General features: G+C 53.3%; 3 protein-coding genes across 3 annotated transcripts; 1 reads left to right on the top strand and 2 right to left on the bottom strand.

Moving 5' to 3' along the window:
- Positions 1-1,414: 1,414 nt before the first annotated feature.
- On the bottom strand, positions 1,415-3,120 carry CLAFUR5_05854 (uncharacterized protein; the record flags this gene model as incomplete). Its single annotated transcript, XM_047905002.1, has 2 exons — positions 1,415-2,217; positions 2,268-3,120. 2 exons carry the CDS (start codon positions 3,118-3,120, stop codon positions 1,415-1,417), a joined length of 1,656 nt encoding a protein of 551 aa, XP_047762633.1.
- A 1,525-nt stretch (positions 3,121-4,645) lies between these two features.
- CLAFUR5_05853 (uncharacterized protein) lies at positions 4,646-5,944 on the top strand (the record flags this gene model as incomplete). Its single annotated transcript, XM_047905001.1, has 3 exons — positions 4,646-4,960; positions 5,010-5,237; positions 5,288-5,944. 3 exons carry the CDS (start codon positions 4,646-4,648, stop codon positions 5,942-5,944), a joined length of 1,200 nt encoding a protein of 399 aa, XP_047762628.1.
- Positions 5,945-6,372: 428 nt separating this feature from the next.
- CLAFUR5_05852 (Midasin) lies at positions 6,373-21,002 on the bottom strand (the record flags this gene model as incomplete). The annotated part of the gene is made up of 4 exons (XM_047905000.1): positions 6,373-13,647; positions 13,705-17,519; positions 17,644-20,711; positions 20,800-21,002. 4 exons carry the CDS (start codon positions 21,000-21,002, stop codon positions 6,373-6,375), a joined length of 14,361 nt encoding a protein of 4,786 aa, XP_047762627.1.
- Positions 21,003-21,029: the final 27 nt, after the last annotated feature.

The following is a 21,029-nucleotide window of genomic DNA, read 5'->3' as shown; positions in this document are numbered from 1 at the left end:
GCGAAGGAGACGACTCAGCTGGGAAAAAGAACATTGGAGCAGGTAGGAGAAGCGTTGTTGCCTTGCCGAACATGCTTGGTGATAGGACGAATGTTTCCAGGCCTGCTGTGAGTGTTCATTGAGGGCATATTGGCGCCTGGCGAGATGGCGAGATGGCTCGGGAATCGTGCAGGGAGGAGAGGATGACGCCTGTCATTCTCGAGACTGTGCGCCGTTAGTGCTGTAGAAATTGCAGTGCCGACCATCGTGAAGTTGATGTTCTTCTCTGGTACATTAGGCCATGGTCTGCAAGTGTGTCAACACATGCCGTACATCAGCATCGTGTTTGTAGTGGTAAGGAGTACTGCTTACGACGGAAGAAGTGCGAGTCCAGCCACTTGTCGAGGGTCGGATCGATCATTTGAGCGTTGGAATCATTGTTTGATACTCGAATTTCGCACTCTTTCTGTCGGACTCGACGAAATCGGAGATCAATGTTGTGATGCAGACAGCGCAAGAACAGTTTGGAGATGAGATTGCAGTTTGGAGCTACGAGTCACGTGGAGTTGACTTCACCTCGTCGGGTCCAGCCGTTCACGCGGAGGCTTGGCGTGTGAAAGTCTTTCACCAACACCACTCCACGACCTACGACGCCTAGCAGCCGACAGACGTGCTTGATACGGTATCACGGACCTGAAAGTATGTGTCTGACTCGGTGGCTCAGAAGACTTGGCACGTAAACGTTCTCTATCTGTCAGTCGTCCAGCCTCGCGCTGTTCAGCTTCCTCGACCCGAGCTGTCATGGTGGTGGAGTAATATATATCATTTAATTTCCAAGTTGTTCATCAGCAGTGCACCAGCAAAGCAGCACTATCATATGGTGCATTCATGGTCTAACGGGTACACATTATGTTTCCCATTGAGAATGAACTCAATATTAACGACCTTGAAGTTAGGATTATCGCCTTCCATGTGACAGCGATAGGTAGGGGTTCGACTCCCCTTGAATGCAAAGTTACACATTTATTTTTGGTCGTAGAATGAAACCAATTGGTCCCCCCACTCTTGAGATATTTATGTGATTGTTTCACTTTTTGCTTCCTGCCGTTGAAATCTCGACACCCGCCGATATCCAGCCATAAAGACCTGATCATCCGCTATACAATGAGCTACTCTCGATGTCTTTACGTGCACTATAGCGCGCGCAGTCGAGGTTGATAACGACCTGATGATGTGTATGAATTAGTCTCGTACAAAGACTCACCACCGCCCTGTGTTCATTTGAGCTGGGTTGCGAGAGCTTTGTCGCCGGTCTTGACAGTACCTTGAGGAATCGATCATGACATCGATGGCCTGACAGCTGGAAAAGCCTTCCTTCAAGCAATACAATAGGTGGGTGTCAATCATTACATTACACGGCTGTTTCCCTAACATATCATATCTTCTTCACCAAAGCCACCGGTCCATCATACACAAACCTCCCCTGCACGACGTAAGTCACCATCGCAACAATGAAAACTCCCACAAATATGACCGGTGCCCAATTGAAAGACTCCAGATTTTCACTAGTCGTGCCAACCAGCGTTGTATTCGGCCAGAAGGACCAGAAGCAGGCAAAGGCCGAATAAAGCATCGCGACAACATTTATGGGAAGCCCATACCGTCCAAGAGACCATCGTGCCCTTGGTAATGAGTCCGGATCCTGGATCTTGCGAATCACGACACAAGTGATCGCGATCAGGTAGGATGCCATCAGTGTCGACAGCTGTAAGCTCAGGATGGCGTTGAAGGCTGCATTCGAGCCCAGTTTTATGAGCGAGAGCAGAGTTGTGCATGCTAGCGTCAGGTAAGTTGCGTTGACGGGAACATGCACCCTATTATCCATCTTGGAAATCCATCTCGAGAATGGCAAGCCTCGATCGCGAGCAAAAGACCAGGCCTGGCGAGCGCAGGATGCCGTGAAAGAGATATTGCCAACCATGAGCATTAGCACCGGCACAATTGTCAAGATGTTCGTGCCGACGTTGCTGTTTGGCATGGCCACCTTGTACATATAGAGGAATGGGTAACCAGTGGGGTCGGCAACAGCGTCTTCGACAGATGGGATTGCGAAGAGAATTGTAACCAAGAAGATCAGGCCCGTGCTCCCATTTATCATGAAGGTCCACACCATGGATCGAGGTACTGAAAGACTGGCATCGGAGACTTCTTCGCTCATATGTGCTGCAGCATCAGAGCCTTTTTGGAAGTCAGCAGAAGTTCCACGGTGTAGTGCAAAAGATACGTACACCCAAGTGAAGCAATAGCACTGATTTGACCGACCATCACGCTCAGCCCCATTGATGACCAGCCACCCATGTCCGAGAAGCCTATGAAGACTTCTCGTGCAGGAGGGTGGGGTGCAAGAACCCATAGGACAACCACCACTGCCACAAAGCCCGTAATATGGAACGTCATCGAGATATTATTCATCACCGGAAACCATTTCGAGCAGAAAATGTTGAAGATGCCCGAAATCAGCACCACAGCCAGGACGCACATTGTACTTTGCCAGTTGGGAGCTGCATAATCCGGGTAATTGACCATGGCCAGGCATTGAATGACCGTTCCTGCTAAGAAGAAGCCAGAAGCATTTCCAGCCTGGTAAGACATCGAGCTCAACCACCCAGTAGTGTAGCTCAAGAACTTCTGGCAGCTACTTGGTGCAAACTCGGACACCCAATGATATTGGCCGCCCGACGTTGGAGCCATCGACGCCATTTCGGCCATACTCGCGATAATCAGACCAAATCCAACTAAAGTCCAAAGGTAACTCCAGAAAAGTCCTGCCAGGCCACCGGCAACCAGTCCTTGGGTGTTTGCGGTGAGTAGAAACTCCCAGGTGCCCATGATGACACAGGTAAAAGACAGAATCGAAAACTGCCTAAAGACTCTTCGCATCTCCTGCTTCTTGCCCATGCGCGTCATATCGAATTTATCATGCCTGGTGATTTCTCCAATTTCGCCACGTACGGTCGGTTCAGTCATAAACATGTCGTCCAGTGTCGCCGCGCTCATCGTGGGATTGACGCGCATGCTTTTTGCGCTTTCGTGATACATCCTCGTGAGATCCAGAGAGGACCGCGAGCGATGTCGTGGCATGGCTGCTACTTTCACTTCTTCTCAGTGTGGGCGAGACGCCACAAAACCGCGTACCTGCATGACGAGCGGGAGAGAAGGTGGTACAAACGAAAAGTCCAGCCTACAGGATCGACAGGTCCACATCTTGGCCCATGGCCTTTCATCTGTCATCAGCAAAGAGGGTCTTATTAGCAGTGAGCAGACACGTCGCCGGCCTGTGGTCCAGAGGTTTGCTAGTGATTTTGTTGGCGTCGTTGGCGGGCTTCCGAGACTTCCAACCAGCTCAAACGCATGCCGCAGAGACAGACAAGGCTAATCTGCGCGGACGTGATCCCTAGTCTTTGGTCGGCGGTCGGCTCATCATCAGGTAGCTGGATAGCAGGGAGGAAGATACCCCAGTCATCTGGGCCACACGCTCGAGGGCATGGTGCGCTGCGGGGAGCTCAATTGAGAGAGCATGTCGCAGATGCGTGTTCAGGTTCGATGCGGTCTGGGACCAGACACGCCAGAGTGGCTCTTTTCCCTTCTACCGCGCCTAGGGACATAACGTACTTCATCCAACAGACAGACTCGTCGTTTCGGCAGCCACGATGTTGCGAATCTTCACATTGTCCCCTGGCCCCGGGCATGGTGGCTGCAAGCGCATCGCGCCGGACATCCACGTGGAAACGGCGTGAATCTGCTGCTGCGGAAGCTGGCATCGATCCGGCACAATAACGATTCTCGATGGAGTAACGGCGGTCAAGAGTCGTGAGATGAAACGGAGAGGAGTCTTGGGCCGTTGCGAATTAAGGCTGTGGGTCCCTCGGCTCCAGGCGCGTGGTGGCCGGGTCATGCATCTTCACACTTTCAGACGTCGCCTCCTCCTTTCCATCATGGCAACATCATATTGACCATGGGACATCTCGTGATGGCCATCTGACAGCTCCTCGACAGACCATAAAGCTGCAGATGCGTGCTCGTGTGCTACGGTGCACTTCGCAACAAGACCGGGATGGTCCTATCCTGGTCCGACACGAATGCTCCGATGTCTCTGCCAAACACTTAGCACACTCCTCTGTATGAGACGCTAACTGCAAGCACCGTCTTCATCGCGGACCGGACGATCCACATCCTGCTCGAGCTCTTGTCTGTCGACGAAGACGTCGCGCTCGCAGTCGTAGCCATGATGTGGTAAGTTGGCCTGCGAAGCAAAGGCACAGAACACACTGGCAAGCGTCGAGATCTCTTCTGGACGGTACTGCTCACGTCTTGAGATTCCGAAGAAGGTGACATGGGCGAGCAGATATCCGTCACTCGCCTGCAGCTAGCAAATACCGTTAAAGCCTCCGCTGGCCAACCTTGGCAGATAGATGAAGTACAACCATGCTCGATACCTATCACGCCGGCTTGGGCCTTGCGCATACAGCGGAAGCAGATCGCATATTCCGATCCCACTTTTTATGCGCCGTCTTATCTAGCACTACCTGTTGCTGACTCTGTCCATATGGAAGACCTTCTGTTTGACCTACTCTTTCAAACATGGTCTTGAACAACAGCACCTGCCATGTCGTCGGACGGCTATGCTGCCATAGACACTGCGAACTGGATCCCTGGAACACGGTACTTTACACAGATCACTGAAGAGGATCATTCGGCGTGGCTATCCATCATCACTCTGCTTTCGTTCGTCTACGCTATCATAGCATTTATCATCAGGTTCATCGTCAAGTATGGCATGTATGGACATGACGATTGGGCCCTTCTGGCGTCAACTGTTCTAGCGATCGGGCAATACATCTCCGTTCTAGTCGCCGTGGCTAAAGGCCTGGGCAAGGCGAGTGGTTTGCTGGAGTATGCGGTCGTCCAGGAGATACAACGGGTACGTATACACTGAGTATTTTCGTCGCATAGCTGACTTATCATCATAGTATGCTGCTGCGCATGCATATTTCTTTGTTCTTGCACACTGCTGCTCCAAGGTCTCGACCGCCATATTGACCCAGCGGCTTTTCGAGAACGGGCGGCGTCGCAACGCTCAAGTCTGCTGGGCTCTTGTCATTGTCGCAGCCTCCTTTGGCGTCATATCTGTCTTGGCTTTGGGAATAGACTGTGTAGATGCGGGATACGTTAGCATTCCTGACCACTGTCCACACAGAGTGAGTCAAGCGTTCCACGTCTCTATTCCTCTGCTGACCGCCAAATGTAGTTCACGCGATGGCAGATCCTCATGGCCGTAGACATCATTACAGAGGCATTACTGGTCATCGTACCAATTGTGCTCCTTCTGGACATCCTGATCAAACCCTCCGCGAAGTTAACAGTGACCATGGTCTTCGGTGTGCGCCTCTTCAACGTCCTCTTCGCCGCCATGAACCTCGCCCACATCGCCAACATGCACGACTCCAAAGACGTGGCACTAGATGTAATCCACTCTCTCATGTGGACCCAGACTGAGTTGCTCTGGTCGATTCTCGCAGCATCACTGCCCTGCTTGAAGACGTTCATGCGCCCCTTCCACAAGATCGACGACGATACGTGGCGCACGCAGAACCAACACTGTCCCTCAGCGCGATCCGCGCGATCCGGGCGAAGCTGGAGGGACACAATCAATCGGGCTGGGTTGGTAGCGCTGGGTGATCTCAAGATAAACAAGGAAGAGACAGGACTGAGCGCTCCAGGGTCAGATTCGATGGATTTGCGTCCTGATGTGGCTGGTAATAACGTTGAGATTACAGGGCCGGATGCGAATTCCGAGGAGATCAGGCGCAGTTGGGGAAGCCAGGAGCGGATCATTATCAAGAAGCAGGAAGAGTTTGAGGTGACGATGGGGTCAGCAGACAGGATGTCGTATCAGATTCGATGAATAGCAGGGTCGTGGCTTGAAGCGTGTTGAAACATGATCAGCCTCCATGGGCTGTTGACAGAAGAGGTGACCGGTTAACTCTCAAGAACAGAGCGATAATGACCTGCTAGAAGAGCTCGAAGCAGCTTCGATGTTCTGGACATTGTTGGATAACGTGGTACACCGTGGTGCTTCCACTTCAGAAGCAGTCGCTGTGCTGCGGTGTTACTCTCGTAGCTGACAAGCAACGGTCCCGCTGTTGTACAAGCGGCCAGCTCTGATGTCCAGAGCCCTTGCTCAGTCATGGAAGATGGAAGGGGGAAGTGCACGACAGATACTAGAGAAGGTCAGCAATATCAGAAAAGACTTGTTATTACTACATTGCGCATGCTCCCTATGTGCACAGGTACCGCTTCGTGGCTCGAAGCACATCGCGCGCTACCGTATATTTAACCACTTTCCACCACCTCCGAAAACCATTGCCTCAACGCCCCAGCCAATACACTTGGTAACTCCAACACATCCCTCACAATCAAGTAGTACCTGAAAGGGAAGTGATCCAGATACCGGATCATTTCTAGCTCAGACTCACCATTGACAGTCGTGAATCTTGCCTCTTTCAGATCCATGATACTCTGCTTTTGATCGGCTGCTCCGGTCGCTGGCGCTGTAGCATCGACAACAATGAATACAACCATGATCTGCTCCTCATGAGCTTGTCTTACAAGCTGTCGAATACTCGGGTGATCCTCGCAATGGCCATCTGAAATGATCAGCTGTAATTGCCAAAGATCGCTCGCTGACCCAGAGGCTTTCAGCCTAGCAGTACGGAAGAGGTCGATGGACTGCTCAAGAAGTTTGTGGACGTCAGTCTTGGTCTGAGCGAAGCTGAATTGACGATAGACCTCTGCGCCGGTGTCGGAGGTGAAGGGCATGCTGAAGTCGTGGTTGATGTTGACGGTCTGGCCGAAGCCAACAATACAGAGCTCACCGACTTCGAGCATCGACATAGCCTTCGAGACAAGGGCCAGAGTATCGAAGGCAAGACCTTTGCGTTCGCTTTCGTCCATGGATTCCGAATCGTCAATTGCCAGCATGATTTGATAGGAGCGCTTGCTTGGTACGGAGCGGCGCATCCAAATCTTGTCGCGCTTGTAGGATGAGGCGATGTAAGGGATGATCTTCTTGATGTTGAGTCGCTTTCCTGTTCGGAAGTCGCCGCGCATCTTTGTGGCTTGTGTTGGCTGTAGAATGAGACGCAGATGTTCAGTCAGCACAATGGCCATGTTGCGGGTTCTGCTCTCGTGTTCATTCCAGGCCCGACGAGCGTCCTCGATTGAGAGCAAGTCTGGTCGATCGGAGTCCAGATGGGTTGCCGTTAGCTGCTGGTCCATGTCATCGAGATCCTCAGTCTCATGTTGCTGCAGTTCGTCTTGCCAGGTCATGTCAACATCTGTAGGCTGCCCAACCATGGCTTTGTCTTGTCTTGAAACCATGTCTCCGCCTTTGCTGTCAGCGCCGCCTCCTTCGACATCTTCCTGATCTTGATCGACGGCCTGCTCGGCGTCATGCTTGAGCTCTGCGGCGTTGTCTCGATCATCTTCCTGCTCGATCGGTTGTGCATTCTGCTGATCAAGTGCGCGAGACTGCTCAGCATCAGCGGCACCAGTTGCCTGCATCTCGGTCTCTGCATCATCGGTATGCTCGAAGCGGGCATCATCCATGGCCTCACGCTCTTCGGTCTGCTCAGTCGGCTCCGTAGCGTCCTTAGCAGCCTCGATGTTTCGATGTTGATCGTACCATTTCTTGAGCACATCTCCAAGCTGCTTGTAAGGAAGCGTTTGCTGATCTTCCTGGCCGGCTTCTGCTTGCCCATTAGCAGTGTCTGCTTGCCGACTGCTGCCACCCTCGGCTGTGCCATCTTGCGCACTGGCTTCTTCTTGTTCATTCTCCTGCTCCATTTGTTCCGCGTTCGAAAGTGTACCATTGCTCTTCGCATTGTCTTCTTGATCGTGGCCCTGGCCAGCGTCTGCGGGCGCGGAATCTGCATGATCTTGTTCCGTGTCGTGCTTGTTCAACATGGCAACGTCAGACTTCGAGTCATCCTCGTCGTTCTCAGGCGCTTGTTCGTCCTGTTCTTGTGCGGTGGCCTCGCCATTCTCCTCAGCTTCATCTCCTTCGTCTTCACCCATCTCCACGTCGCCATCGTCCCGTACAGCCTCGTCATTATCCTCAGCAGCCGCATCGTCCACATTCTGGAGATCGTCGCCGTCGTCATCAGAGATCTCACTAAGCTCGTCTTTTTCACCATCCATGTTGATATCGTCAGGCAACTCCAGGTTCTGCTCATCAGCCATATGTGGGTCCGCCTTCTCGGTCTGGCCGGGCTCTGCTTCGTTGTCGACCTCGTCAGCACCGGCGTCCGCGTCAGCATCGGCCTCGGCGTCGTCCTCCTCCTCCTGCTCCTGAGGTGTCTCGTCTTCTGCGTTCTTGGCCTCCTCGCCAGCCGCCGCAACATCTTCAGTCTTGTTGCCCTGACCCTTATCGGCTTCTTTCTCTGGCTCTCCCGACTTCTCGTCGTTCCAAGTCTTCTCGTCAACAGCTCCATCGTCTTCATCTACGTGTCCTGCTTCTTCATCAACTTCAGCATCAGACTGATCTCCTTCTTTGGCTTCATCCTCGTCCTCGGGGCCAGTTTCTTCGTCGAATCCCCCTTGCAAGTCTTCATCAGCCATATCGACCGCATCCTTCTCAGCCTCGGTTTCGCCCTCCTTGTCCTTCGAAGTTGCATCTTGGGCAAGCTCAGACAAGTCCTCGTTGTCTCCGATATCTTTGCTGATGTCTTCGCCACCCTCGCCCTCGCCAAGCCCAGTGCCACTCTCAGCTTGACCAGCGTCTTTTTCGTTGTCTTGTGACTTTTCCGAAGGCTGGCAGAATCCCTGGCGGGCAAGCTGAGTGAACATCGTCGCAAGCCGATAGGCCATCTTGCTGGTAGCGGCGTGAAGGTCGCATGCATTGACTACCGACCGAATCGAGATCTGGGTATATGCATCCAGAATTGGGATGATCTTATAGCAGATGGCAGCGACCTCGCCCAGGTTTGTGGCAGGGTCCGCAACATTACCCAACGAAGCAAGCATTTGTGTGACGTGATCAGACAATTGCTCGATTTGGAGCATATCGATACCGGCTTGTTGCTGGCTCGACTGTTCAAGTAGCCAAGCTTCCTTGCCACGGCGCTTCTTGGTGCTCTCGCTGGCAGCTGTTGTGACTTGCGCATGAGACATACGCAGGTTCTCTAGAGCTTGTACGAGAGCATGGGCCGTGATCTGTACGTCTTGTCCCGCCTCGTGCGCAACGCTCTTCGCGCTTGTGTCCAAAGGCTTGGCCCAGTTGACCAAATGTGAGAGAACGGGTTCCAGTTCAGAGTGTTTGCCGCTGATGAACTTAGTAGTGTCAGGAATAGTGCTACTCACAAAAGCCGAATAGCGGTCCTCAAGCGATCTCAGAGATGCATCATTGACGCCCGCGGGAAGATCAGGTCGCGCGGCAAGCTCAGTACTAATGAGGCTTAAGTCTGCATCGTGACTTGTCAGTTCCGCGATAGCCTGCGAGTAGTCGTTACCGGCAAGCTGGGCTTGATGATCGATGCATCGGATAGTGGCTTGTAGCACAGCGCTCAGTGATGCTGTCTCTGCTTTGAAGTACTCGATCGACCGCCGTGTTGACTCTACGAGCTGGGCTGCTTCGCCCGAGGCGAAATTCTTGAGCTGCTCGATACCGACTTGCAAAGCTGCCACATTCTTGAGATAAGCTTGGAGCTTGTCGTGTTGCTCGCAGGTCATCTGAAGCATACTCTCAAGGAGTGACTTCGCTCGGGCAATTTCAGCCGGCGTAAGATCCTCATTATGCTTGACGGCACTTTCGCGAGCGGCGGGCATGATATGTAAGAGCCTGTGGAACTCTTGATCGGCCGCTTGGGCATTAGCCGTAGGGGCGTTCAGAGCCAGAGGTGTCGTTCTGGCAAGCACTAGATGAAGCGAGCTTTGCTGAGCCAGTACATCCTCGCTGACGTTGGTTTGAAAGCCCATCAGCTGTATATCCTTGAAAACGCTGGCTAAAAGCTTGCGCTTGCGCTGCTTGAGGAACTTGATCGCCACCTTATTGTCTTCAGTGGCTGTGTTTGGAGTCTCTTTCCTTAGCTCTTCACTGTCATCGTGCAGTTCTTGCAGAAATCGTTCGATCTTTTTCGAAGCCCTGTCAGAGGTCGTAGATTTGGTGATCTTCGTGATGAATTCTTGAGCGATTATCTCGGGCTTGCTGAGCAGCTCAGCATACGAATTGAGCCATGGCTGGGCAAGAGGCGCTGCTCCAGGCTTATCAGTGTTCCAGTCAAGTACTTGCGAGGCCTGGGTCTCTGATGTCTCAAACTTCACCATGATGAAGTCGGCCTGCACAATGGACGTGACAGGGTCAGCCAGAAGCTGTCGATACTTCCTCACAACTCTGAACAGCTTGTTGTGCGAAGCCTTCGCGCTCTTCTTCATTGTCAGGATGTTCGTATCTTTCCAACTTGCTACCAGGACAGCATTCTGGATATCTTTCTCGAGCTTCGCACGTCGCTGGCTTAGCTGCTCTGCCACTGTGGTCTCGAAGCGAGCGTAGAAAGATATGAGGTTAGCGATTGCTTCTCGAACTCGAGCGAAGCCGGGCTCGTGCATTGCACGAATAGCGAGGGCAGCTTCAAAGTCTCGTAACAGACGCAGACGAACGCTGTACTCTCCTAGGCCACAATTTGTGAGGAAGTCGCCAAGTGTCTGAACCAGATCGTGGGTGAATTGACCCAAGGCTCCCGGCCTCTGAGCTGCATACTCTGAAGCCACTATAATTGCTTCAAACGCAACGAACCACCACGAGGCGGCAGTTCGTTGGCATTGCTCATCTTCGTATCCGAACATCCTATGCCAGGTTGAAAGCTCAAGCTTGCGCCAGCTGATGATCAAATTGGTAATCTCCTCGAGCAGAGTGGCTGCGGAAAATTCAGAGCTTGCCACCTTCTGCCACTCGTTCACAGTGGCATGCAGCTTCTCGACTGAGGGCAAGTAGCGCATAAGAGGCTCAGCATGGCCGAGAGTAAGGATCTGATCACATGCTCGCAACACTTCCATCGGCGTCGCGTGCTCCGGCCACGCTTTGTTGATAGTACCGAAGCGGTGCTGCAGCTTATGGACGATCCTCACCAGGACTCTGCTCTGTTGGATGTTCGCTTCCGTGTAGACGTTTGCTTTGCGTGACTGCTCTTCTGTAGGTGCAAGCTTGGCGGCAAGTCGTCGTAAGCCGCACAAGACTGCCGTAAAGTCCTTGGTGTGGCTTGATTTCGATGGCATCGACGCCGCAATTGCAGCAAAATCATCAAGCAGGGCGAAGAGCTTTTCTGGCGATGTTCCACTCGCATGATAAACAGCATGATACAGCTCAGCCAATCGTGGAGCCACATCTTGAGCTTTCCTCGTCCCAGAGTCGGGCGCTGCCTGATGCGTACCATTGTCGCCGTCTTCGTAGGTTGGAAACAACTCGTTGAGCTGCGCCTGCTCAACCTCATCTTGGTCATCGTCGCCACCACGGTACTTGAACAAGCTCGACTTTGCAGCGTTGAGCCTCTGCTCAGAGCCAAGCTCGATCTTCCAAGCTCTGTAGAAGTCTCCGAATGCGTTTTCGACGGCAACTTGCATTGCAGGAGAAGCTCGAGAAAGGGATGCAACACCGGACCGTACGCCCACGGCAGCGAGCCAGAACAGCTGCTCTTGGCGCGACGGATGAGCTTCGCGGACCTTCAGAAAATGCTCATCTGACATATGCAGAGGGAAGATAGCATTGACGAGAGGCACAATGCTGTCCAGCGATGCATCTCCACTTCCAGCAGGTGTCTCGTTCTCCGCGACTGACTTGAGTCGTCGAGCCACCAGCAAACAGTCGATGAATCCGCATACTGGAGTGGTGAGATCCGCATAAGGTCGGTATTGTTCTGAGAGCCGGATTCTGATGACTAGCAGATTCTGCCAAAGGTCTGGTTCGGTAGTGAGCAGCTCACCACGTTGACACAATCCTTGCACGACACGCAACAGCGCTTGGAATTCGCTATGCAACTGTGACAGTTTTGAAGTCTGCGGCCTGCATATCTGAATCGTCTGTGGACCTGGTCCCAACGCCTCAAGATCGTCTTGGAGGACGCGTGCTCGTAGAGAATCGCCTTTGCCGGTCCATAGCAGTCTGAATTGACGCAGGGCAGCGAGATTTGTTTGCAGGTAGTTCTGGGCTTGGTGGTGCACAGAACTGCGGATTTCTGCTACCTGGACAGGATCGAAAAGTTGCTCTGGTATGAAGTGGTCGAGACAAGCTAGCGCGAAGGCTGTCCATGCCTGTGATTGCTGGAGAGCACTCTCGCTTTCGAAGTCTACCGACAGACTAGCAGGTAACTCGAGGTTCTGTAGTCGCGCGTACGATACGAGGTGACGAAGACAGGCGCCGAGGATCGGCACGCTGTCGACCTGGAGTCGGTGTGCTTGTGACGCAAGTGAGCGACCAAGATGCTTCGCCTCGTCCTCAAGCAGAGCCATGTTCCGTAGATCCACAGACTTTGTGCGAGATAGGCTGTGCAATACTTCCCTGGACAGCGTGCCGGCGGTATCAGATGATGCTGAATGATTCGAGCTCAACCGGAGCAGGCGCAGTGTACGCTGAACAGCAGTCATGTTCTGCAGAACCCCGAAAGAATCCTTGGTCTTTCTGAGAGCAAGCGCTTCTAGTGCAGTGATTTCAATTGCTGATGGAAGTGGCTCTCGCATGGAGAGCAGCGCAAGATGTTGACAGATTTTTTCAAAACTGCTCGCGAAATGTGGACGTCCACGAGTACCATGATCGTTATCCTGATCGGCTGTGTCGGCCGGCATGACGGCCGTTGCCTTTGCTGCGAGGTCATCCAGATCGTTCTCTGCACGTGAGCCTAGAGCCAGCGTTTGACAGAACGCTTGTCGTAATTCCACGATCTGCTCAAGAGGAAGCTGAAAGGTTGCCATGGCATTGTCGAAGCGCTCGACGACTGCTTCAAAGCGAAGCATGGCTTGTAACCCATCGTTACTGACGGGCATGTCGGGTCTCATGGTCTGCCATAAGATGTCGTAGCCCTGGCCCTTGCTACCCTCCGTCGTGCTTGTGAGCCGAGAAATGGCTGAAGCAAAGGCTTCGAGTAGATCTGCAGCTGTAGCAGATAGACTGCCTTTTGCGTGACTGTAGATGTCTTTTCCAGCGATGAGGCATGCTGTGAGGAAAGCGTGGTCCAGTCCATCCAAACCCACTGCCTGTGTGAAGACCTGCACAAAGGACAGCATCTTGACGATGACGGCCTTCAGGCTTGATAGCTCTACAGCATCACTTGGCTCAACCTTCTGTTGCAGGTACAGTTCGACAGGCTCAAGCATATGCTGTATGGCATCGATGACCGCATTATTCTTAGCTTTGCTCGAGCTGCTTTGTCCTTGGTACAACGAGCGCCAAAGTCGTGCTAGACGCTCTGTACTCTTGCGATCCATGCGAAGCTTGTTGAAGGCTTCGTAGCTGGTGTTATAGAGACTGGTAGTGTCATATTTTGCTGCCAACGACAGAGCAACAGCAAACGCCTGTTGAGAATGTTGCACAAGCGGTTGATTATTGAGAGGGTGAAGGGTCTGGAAGAAAGGCTTACCGTCAGCATTGATACTTACAGGGAAAGCTGGGCGACTGACCTGTACACAAGCATAGTCAGCAGGCACCTGCAGGTGGCTTATCGCTTCGCCGTAGTAGGATTGCAGTTGACCTTCAGCCTGGCTCGAGGCGTCAACGTAGGGCAGCTGAATGATGGTCCCGTCAGAGCCAGCGAAGAGCCCGTCACGGAGCTGTTGCTCCAACGCGGGTACAAGAATTTCGTCTCTCGAGCTCAAATGGTCACGGATGGGTCCGTGTGTAGCTTGATCGAGACCAGCAGTCTTGACGGCACGAAATCTAGCCATCGTGGACTCGCAGTCCAAGCCATCTGTGTTTGCCAGCTCCCGTGGGCTATAGGTGTGCTCAGTCACCAGACAGAGCTCGACAGCGCGGTTGCGCATGGCTCGCGATAGCTCGCCCATCTTGGGATCGACTGTGAGGAAGATCCTGAAGTTGGGATGTGGTCGGAGGACCCGAGCCTGGCCGTCAACGTCGCAATGCTCGTTGATTATGAGCTCGCCGTCGGGTTCTAGAAGTGAGTTCAATCTGTCCAGCACGGAAGGACTGCAAAGGTTAGCATTATCTAGAATGAGCCACTTGCCCTCTTGTAGCACATCGACGAGTGGACCGTCGATCCATTCAAAGCGTGCTTTGTCGATAGCTTTGGTACTGTCAGTCAATTGGCGCAGATCGGAGCGCAAGTTGTCACTCAATGCCGCCGGTAGGTGATGTAGGAGCTCTTCGTGGGTCGCTGACTTTCCTGACTCCAGCAGCAACGACGCTGATAGGACTGTCGCTGATTCGTCTGGTCGGCCTGCGGACGTTAATGCTTTGCAGTGCGATTCGATCTTCCCATGTATCGAGCGCAAAGCCTGCGACGCCTGTCGATGAGGGTCGGCCTGCTCGTAGCCTCCTATCAGATCTAATGCATCTGTCTCAGCACTCATGCCGAGTGTGAGCACATCGGCACCGACACAAGCAGCCAGTCGCTCGATCAGCTTGGTCTTGCCACTGCCTGAAGAGCCTACTAACACCACCGGCCAGCTTTGCTGAACCGACAACATGATAGTTTGCAGTATCTCAAGAGTGCATGCGTTTGGCGCCAGAGAGCGAAGCCAAAGGTCTTGAGGCGTTGCAGTGAGGTCGTTGCGAGGAAGAAGGCCAAGACCGACCTGCAGTGTTTGTGGCGACATGTTGCAGAACAAATCGGCTTGTTGTACCGCCGCGCCAAAGATGTCACTGAAGATAGCTGTCACGCGCGATTGGTCAGACGCGCTGCGAAAGCGCTGTAAGAAGAGCGAAGTGATGAAGTCCTTAAAAGTTCCAGCTCGTAGCAGATCCCGACTCGAAGAGGCGAGCGTTAGCCAGCGTTCGATATCGCGCAAGTTAAACTCCCATGGACCACCACTGGCGCCGAAGGTCTTCCTGTGACTAACCTCCTCGTTCAGCCTGGTAGTGAACGCCACAGCTTGTTGAAGATATTGCCGGTCAAGGTCTGGAAATTTGCCTCCACAGATCAGCAAGAGGTCGTCATGCCGCAGAGACTCCGCATAGACGACTGTGAAGCGATTGACAAACGAAGCAGGAAGGCCCTTGCGCCCTCCACCTTGGTGATGTGGGTTCTGTGCAGCAAAAAGCCGGAAGTTCTGGTGTCGAGTAAAGCTTTGGCCCAGTTCCGGTATGTAGACCTCGCCTCGATGATCTAAACAGGCATTGAGGCCTTCCAGTACAGATTGAGAGGCAAGGTTCATCTCGTCGAGCAAGACCCATTCTCCGTTCTTCATGGCTCGGAGGAAAGGGGCATCGCGCCAGACGAAAGTGCCAGTCTGAGCTCCTTCGACTGGCGCATCAGAGCCGAAGAGATCGAGTAGATCAGTCTGGTCTGACAAGTTGATGCGTGTTAGTGGCATGTTGACTGCCTTTGCGATAGCAGCGACTAGAGTGGTCTTGCCTACGCCAGGACTGCCTTCAAGCATGACAGGCTTGCTGAGTTGCAGCGCCCGAACCACGCGCATCGCATTAGAACGGGTGGTCGGTGGATTGAACGTGAATGTGTCGTTGGCGACAGATACTCCCGAGGGCCTTGGTATGCTGAAAGGACCAATGGCGAATGCAGCATCATTCGATGTGATCTCAAAGGTATGGCCATAGATCACGCTTGCATCGACGTCTAGCAAACTTCCGAGCTTGTTCAGACACGCCTTGCGTTCGTCATCGATGCTCTGCGAAGTGAGTGTAATGAGTCCGGCTGGATTCGCCCCAAGTGTGTCGATGTACACCATTGCTGCTCCGTGAACGACCGCTGCTGCGACATCCAATTTTGCGAAGACATTGACGAAGTCGATCCACGCGAGAGTGTCTCTGATGGACACTGATGCACTTGCTGAAGTGTCAAAGCGTGACTTGAACCAGCTGGCAAAGGCCACCATTGCATCGGCATGAGGATGAGCCACGCTGGTGAGCTTTGCTCGAACGATCTGCAACACATCGTTCATGTCGGAAAGCGCGGGCACCCATATCTCCGTAAAACGGTTTCGCAGCGCAGGAGATAGCTCGCGCTTGCCATAGTCGCCACCAGGGTTCATTGTAGCAAAGAATTGAAAACCCGGCGCCGCGCTGACAGCTGAGTCTAGGCTGCCTTTCTCTGCCAGTAAGATGGTCCGCGAGGATTCGAGGACACTGTTTATCCTTTCAAGAACCGAATCGTCCGCCAGAGAGATCTCGTCAAGCAGAAAGAAGTCGCCGTTGCGCATAGCATGCACTAGGCTTCCATCAGCCCACTCGAAAAGTGCTTTCCACCGCGTCCGCGCAGCCTGTATCTCGAGATGGGTGGTACTGGCTGTGTATCTGGCTTTCTGTTCTGGCTCCGCAGAAGTGATCGCTTGGTCGTATGCGGTCAACAGTGCATCCGTCGTATGTATAGCACCATGTGCCGAGACTCGCAAATTTGACGAGTTGAGCAGCTTCTCTCTCAGATCAGCCTCGGTAGCGGCACGATTGCGAATGGGCCGCTGAGATCCAATGAGATCACCCGTCTCGGTGTTCTGGTGCGCGTTGATCATATGTAGCTCCTGTTTGACAGCATCTGCGAGCATTTGGCAGACAGTGGTCTTGCCACAGCCAGTCTCGCCAACAAGCAGCACTGGCTCGTTGTTAGCGATTGCGCGCGCAACCAGGACGTACAATCTTCGCATCGCGCGAGTCCACACAACGCCGGGGCTTGTGGCATTATGTTGGTATTGATGCACCTCTGGCGCGCCCTCGCCGTACAATGCTTCTTCATCGATGCGCACTTTTGGTCCTTTCTCGCTCATGACCTTCTCAATTGTGCTCTTGAGAGCAGCACGCTCCTCTGACTTTCGAACACGCTCGCACAGCAGCATGAAGCCGTTCGCCGCGAGCTGATCTAGGGTGTCGTTGGGCCGCAAAGCCCATCTAAACAGATCTCGAAGAGTTGCAAAACTCTTCTGCTCGAAGAGGCGATTTTCTTGGCGTAGAATCGACAGTTCTTTGTATACGCCTACGATTCGTCTGCATCTAGATTCAGGCAATTGTGTTCGACGATGTAGGATCTCCTGAAGTTCGTTGACCGGGATGTCGTCGAAATGTAGCTCGAGGAAGCGATTGCGGAAGGCCCTGGACAGTGTCTTTCGTCCGCCGTAGAGTCCTGCAGGGTTCTGTGTAGCAAAAAGCATGAAATCAGCGTGAGGTCGTATTACCTCTTGAGTCTCTGGGATCAGTAGCTCTCTATTATCGTCCAGCAGTCGATTGAGGGCCTCTAAAACATCAGTGGGCGCGAGATTCAGCTCGTCAAGAACAATCCAGTGCCCTTCTCGCAGCGCTTTGACCAGGACACCTATCTTCAGGTCAGCAGCAGTCAGACGTAAGGTGCTACTGTGCAAGAGCGCGCCAGACGCGCGCATCTTCAATGCAGTGGCACTTTCTGGGGCGCTGTTTGCCTCTCACGGGTCATTACATACCTTCTTGAAATTGTAGACGGCCATCTGTACCGGAAACATAGGTCCCCAGATATTCCTGAAGATCCGTGTGTTCGTGGTTGTTGATACGCGTGAAGGTATGTCCGGTACGTTTGGCAAGATACTCGATCATACTCGTTTTGCCACTTGAGGTAGGTCCTTGAATAAGCACGGGGAAGCGACGAGTGCTCGACGCGCGCACTAATTTCTCTAGATTACGTTCGACGAAGTTCGTAATAATATAGTGCTGCTGTTCTTGAAGGGGGTTGGGTCCTTTACGGAGCCAGTGCTTGCTCCTTGGGTGACCTTGGACGTGCGCACGACCGTCGTCCGGCTGTCGGAGCGCCTTCTTGAGCTCGGCGGCCACATTTGTGCGTCTGAAGAGATGCTGTTCAATCAAAGGCTGTACCAAGTTCACCGACTCAACATCTAGAAACGTCAGGAAACTCATCTGAAAGCCTTCATATAGAGCGCGCCGTAAGCTACACATAGACTGTATGTGCTTTGCGTAGCTCAAAGTCCGGGTCAGCGTACGGAGAGAGAAGTGTGGCTTCTGACCAGCGCAGTCCACAAGCTTATTGGCATCAGCTAGTGCGATGATGCTCTGGTACAGCTTGGTCACGTCCGTTGGCACAGAGGCATCGGCCGCGCTCTCTTGTCTCAGATAAGCACGAACAATACTTTGCAAGCTCTTTGCATCCTTGTCGGGACTCTCCACGTATAGCTCGGTGAAGCGCGAACGGATCCCGGGTGGAAGGTCCTTCTTTCCTACGTCCGTGGCCGGGTTCATGGCAGCGAACACGCGGAAGTCAGGATGGGCCTTAACGCGTTCTATCTCTCCAGCCTCGGTGAGCAGTAACGATGGTGCATCCGCGTCTAGTAGGTCAGCGATCGATTCCAAGGTGTCTGGTGAGGCCAAGTTGATTTCGTCCAGGAGTACCCAGTCACCCTCGCGAAGCGCCTTCACAATGTTGCCTTCTACGAACGTGAAAGCAAACGCATCACCACTGGTGATCAGCTTCCGTTCAATGACTTCGACCTTCTGTGAGAAATGATCCCACCTCGCAAAGTCGATAGCCAGCTTGGAGTCAACTTTACGCTTCTTAGCAGGACCTTCGCCCTCGCGTGGAGGTGAGGCAGCGCGCTGTTGGTCCACCATCTTCAACGCTTGTCGCCAAAGCTTGCAGACCTGCTTCCAGTTGCCCTTGATCGTCTGCTTGGCTAGGAGATCGATGAACTGCTTGTTCTTGCTGGCGCTGAAGCTCTCGCTGAAAAGCTCATCAAAGTCGTCTTTCATTGGAACTAGCAGAGTCCGAGCATTGACCGGCTTGAAACCTCCCAGCAGGTCACCTGCTTCGCTCTGCTGTGATAGATTGAAAGGCACCAGCTTCTTGCCAAGATGGTGGGCCAGGTGTTGTACAGCCGTCGTCTTGCCGACACCAGTTTCACCGACTAGCAACAGAGGCTCGTGATTGACGACAGCCGCAGCAACACGCTCCAACATACGAGTGGAATGGGGATTGGTTGAGAATGAGCCATCTCCTGGCTTTGTGTGCTTGAACTTAGGGACAGAATATCGGCCGATCGCAATTTTGGTCTTCTCTGCATTGTACTGCACTTCGCGCGAGTCCAGTAGGTAGTCTCGACGCTGTGGGTCAACTCTGAGCTCCTCGGCGATGACTTCCGAGAACGACGTCCGCGTAGGGCCTGGAGACAGGGCACCAACAAAGCAGTCTAGGGCCTCCAGGTAGATGTCATCAGCCTCGCGGCTGGTGAAGTTCTCGCGTGTATCCAGAAGTTTTGAGACTCGTTGACACCACTTGTACAGATCTCGTGGACTTATGGGCCTGGCGACACCGGTCTTGCTCTGGCCTGCTAACCGCTGTCGGGTGTCAAGGAGACGTTCGTACACTGCCATGAACTGTGGAAGGAGCTGACCGAGGCTTGGGAACAGTGCCTGGGCTATTGAGGAAAGTTCGGACACAGCAGGCATCGCAATAGACACAGTCTGCCAGTGCCTGACTCCAAGCATATGGGACAAGGGCTTACTCTCCTCTCCATGATGATTCACATTGCTGCGTACGGTAGCTAGAATCCGGAAGCCTTCAGCAGCATGGATTGTTTCTTTGCGATTGGGGATCAGAAGTTGACGTTTTTCGATCAGTGGCAAAAGAGTGCCCAATACTTCCTTGGGTGCCCTGTCGAGATCTTCAATCAAAACCCAGCGGCCCTCCTGAACAGCAGTAGTAAGAACGCCTGCCTTCCAAAGAAAAGATCCAGGGGTGGTTCCAGTAGTGTAGACGCCTAGCAGGAGCTTGGCATCGCTTTGTTCGTTCAAATGCAGTGTGACCATGGAATCCAGCTTTCCAAGTCTTTGAGCAGCGCTGTGAACCAGCCGAGTCTTGCCGGAACCTGACAGGCCTGTGAGCAGGAGGGGCTGGCTCGATTTCAAGGCGCGCGCGACTCTTCGTAGGTTCTCCGAAGTAGTTGGCGTGCTAATGAAGCTCGCATCCGTCTCGGTGCCTTTGTCGCTGGCGCGCGGCAGGAGAATGTCGCCAATCAGAGCACATGATGGGTGCAAGAGCTCCAGTGGTATCGTGCGTCCTGGTGACGTTGCGACCAACCTTGTGAGCCTGGCCTCAGAGATGAGTTGGAGAGTCTTCGCGTGGCGGTCTTCCTCCCACAGGCTGAGAAAGCGGTAGTTGATCGTTCTTTCGTCCCATGTGCCTTCAAGCTCAGCAATATTGTCGTTCAGATAGTGCTTGAGCGTCGTCTCAAACCAGTGATCCGAGGCCTCGTGGTGTATCTGCAGGATACGGACGATGAGGTATCGCGCAGGTGCGCAAACGTGATTTAACGCTCGTGTGAGGTCAGCACACGTCACATACTTGCGGAAAACGCGGTGATTAACCCGGAGAAGCCGCCACAGTCCCAGCAGGTATAGAAGGTCGGCCTCATGGTCGTTGTTCTGGCCAAGTGAGTATTCCTCACTCAGGAGGCGTATGGCGTAGGGTGTCAAGTATGGCGCATACGGCAAGAGCCGCCCTATCGTAGCTATCGAGGAAGGAACGCTGCGAAGCATTAGCCCTGCACGAAGCGCGCCGCATAGCTCGAGCGCAGCAAGGCCTTCCAAGCAGCGAATGCGACTGCTCCACGTACCTCCCCAGTGCTCGAAGCGACGCGCATATATGAGGCGCAATATGCTCGCAATGCGCCAAAAGAGCGTATGTATGGCGAGGATCCAGTGCTGTCCGTGTCAGGGCCTGCAGATACTGCTCGTCGGTGCCCATTCGGATAATTTCGAGCAGCTCTCGAGGCAAATCGCTGCATCCAAGCAGCGCATCGTCCCACCGGCAGTCCATTTTCGACACCAGCGATGGGGCGACAGC

This window comes from Fulvia fulva, chromosome 5 (assembly GCF_020509005.1).
Source record: "Fulvia fulva chromosome 5, complete sequence".
In the NCBI taxonomy this organism is placed as follows: Eukaryota; Fungi; Ascomycota; class Dothideomycetes; order Mycosphaerellales; family Mycosphaerellaceae; genus Fulvia; species Fulvia fulva.
The sequence above is the reverse complement of the archived record's forward strand: the minus strand, read 5'-3'. Positions and strand labels throughout refer to the sequence as shown.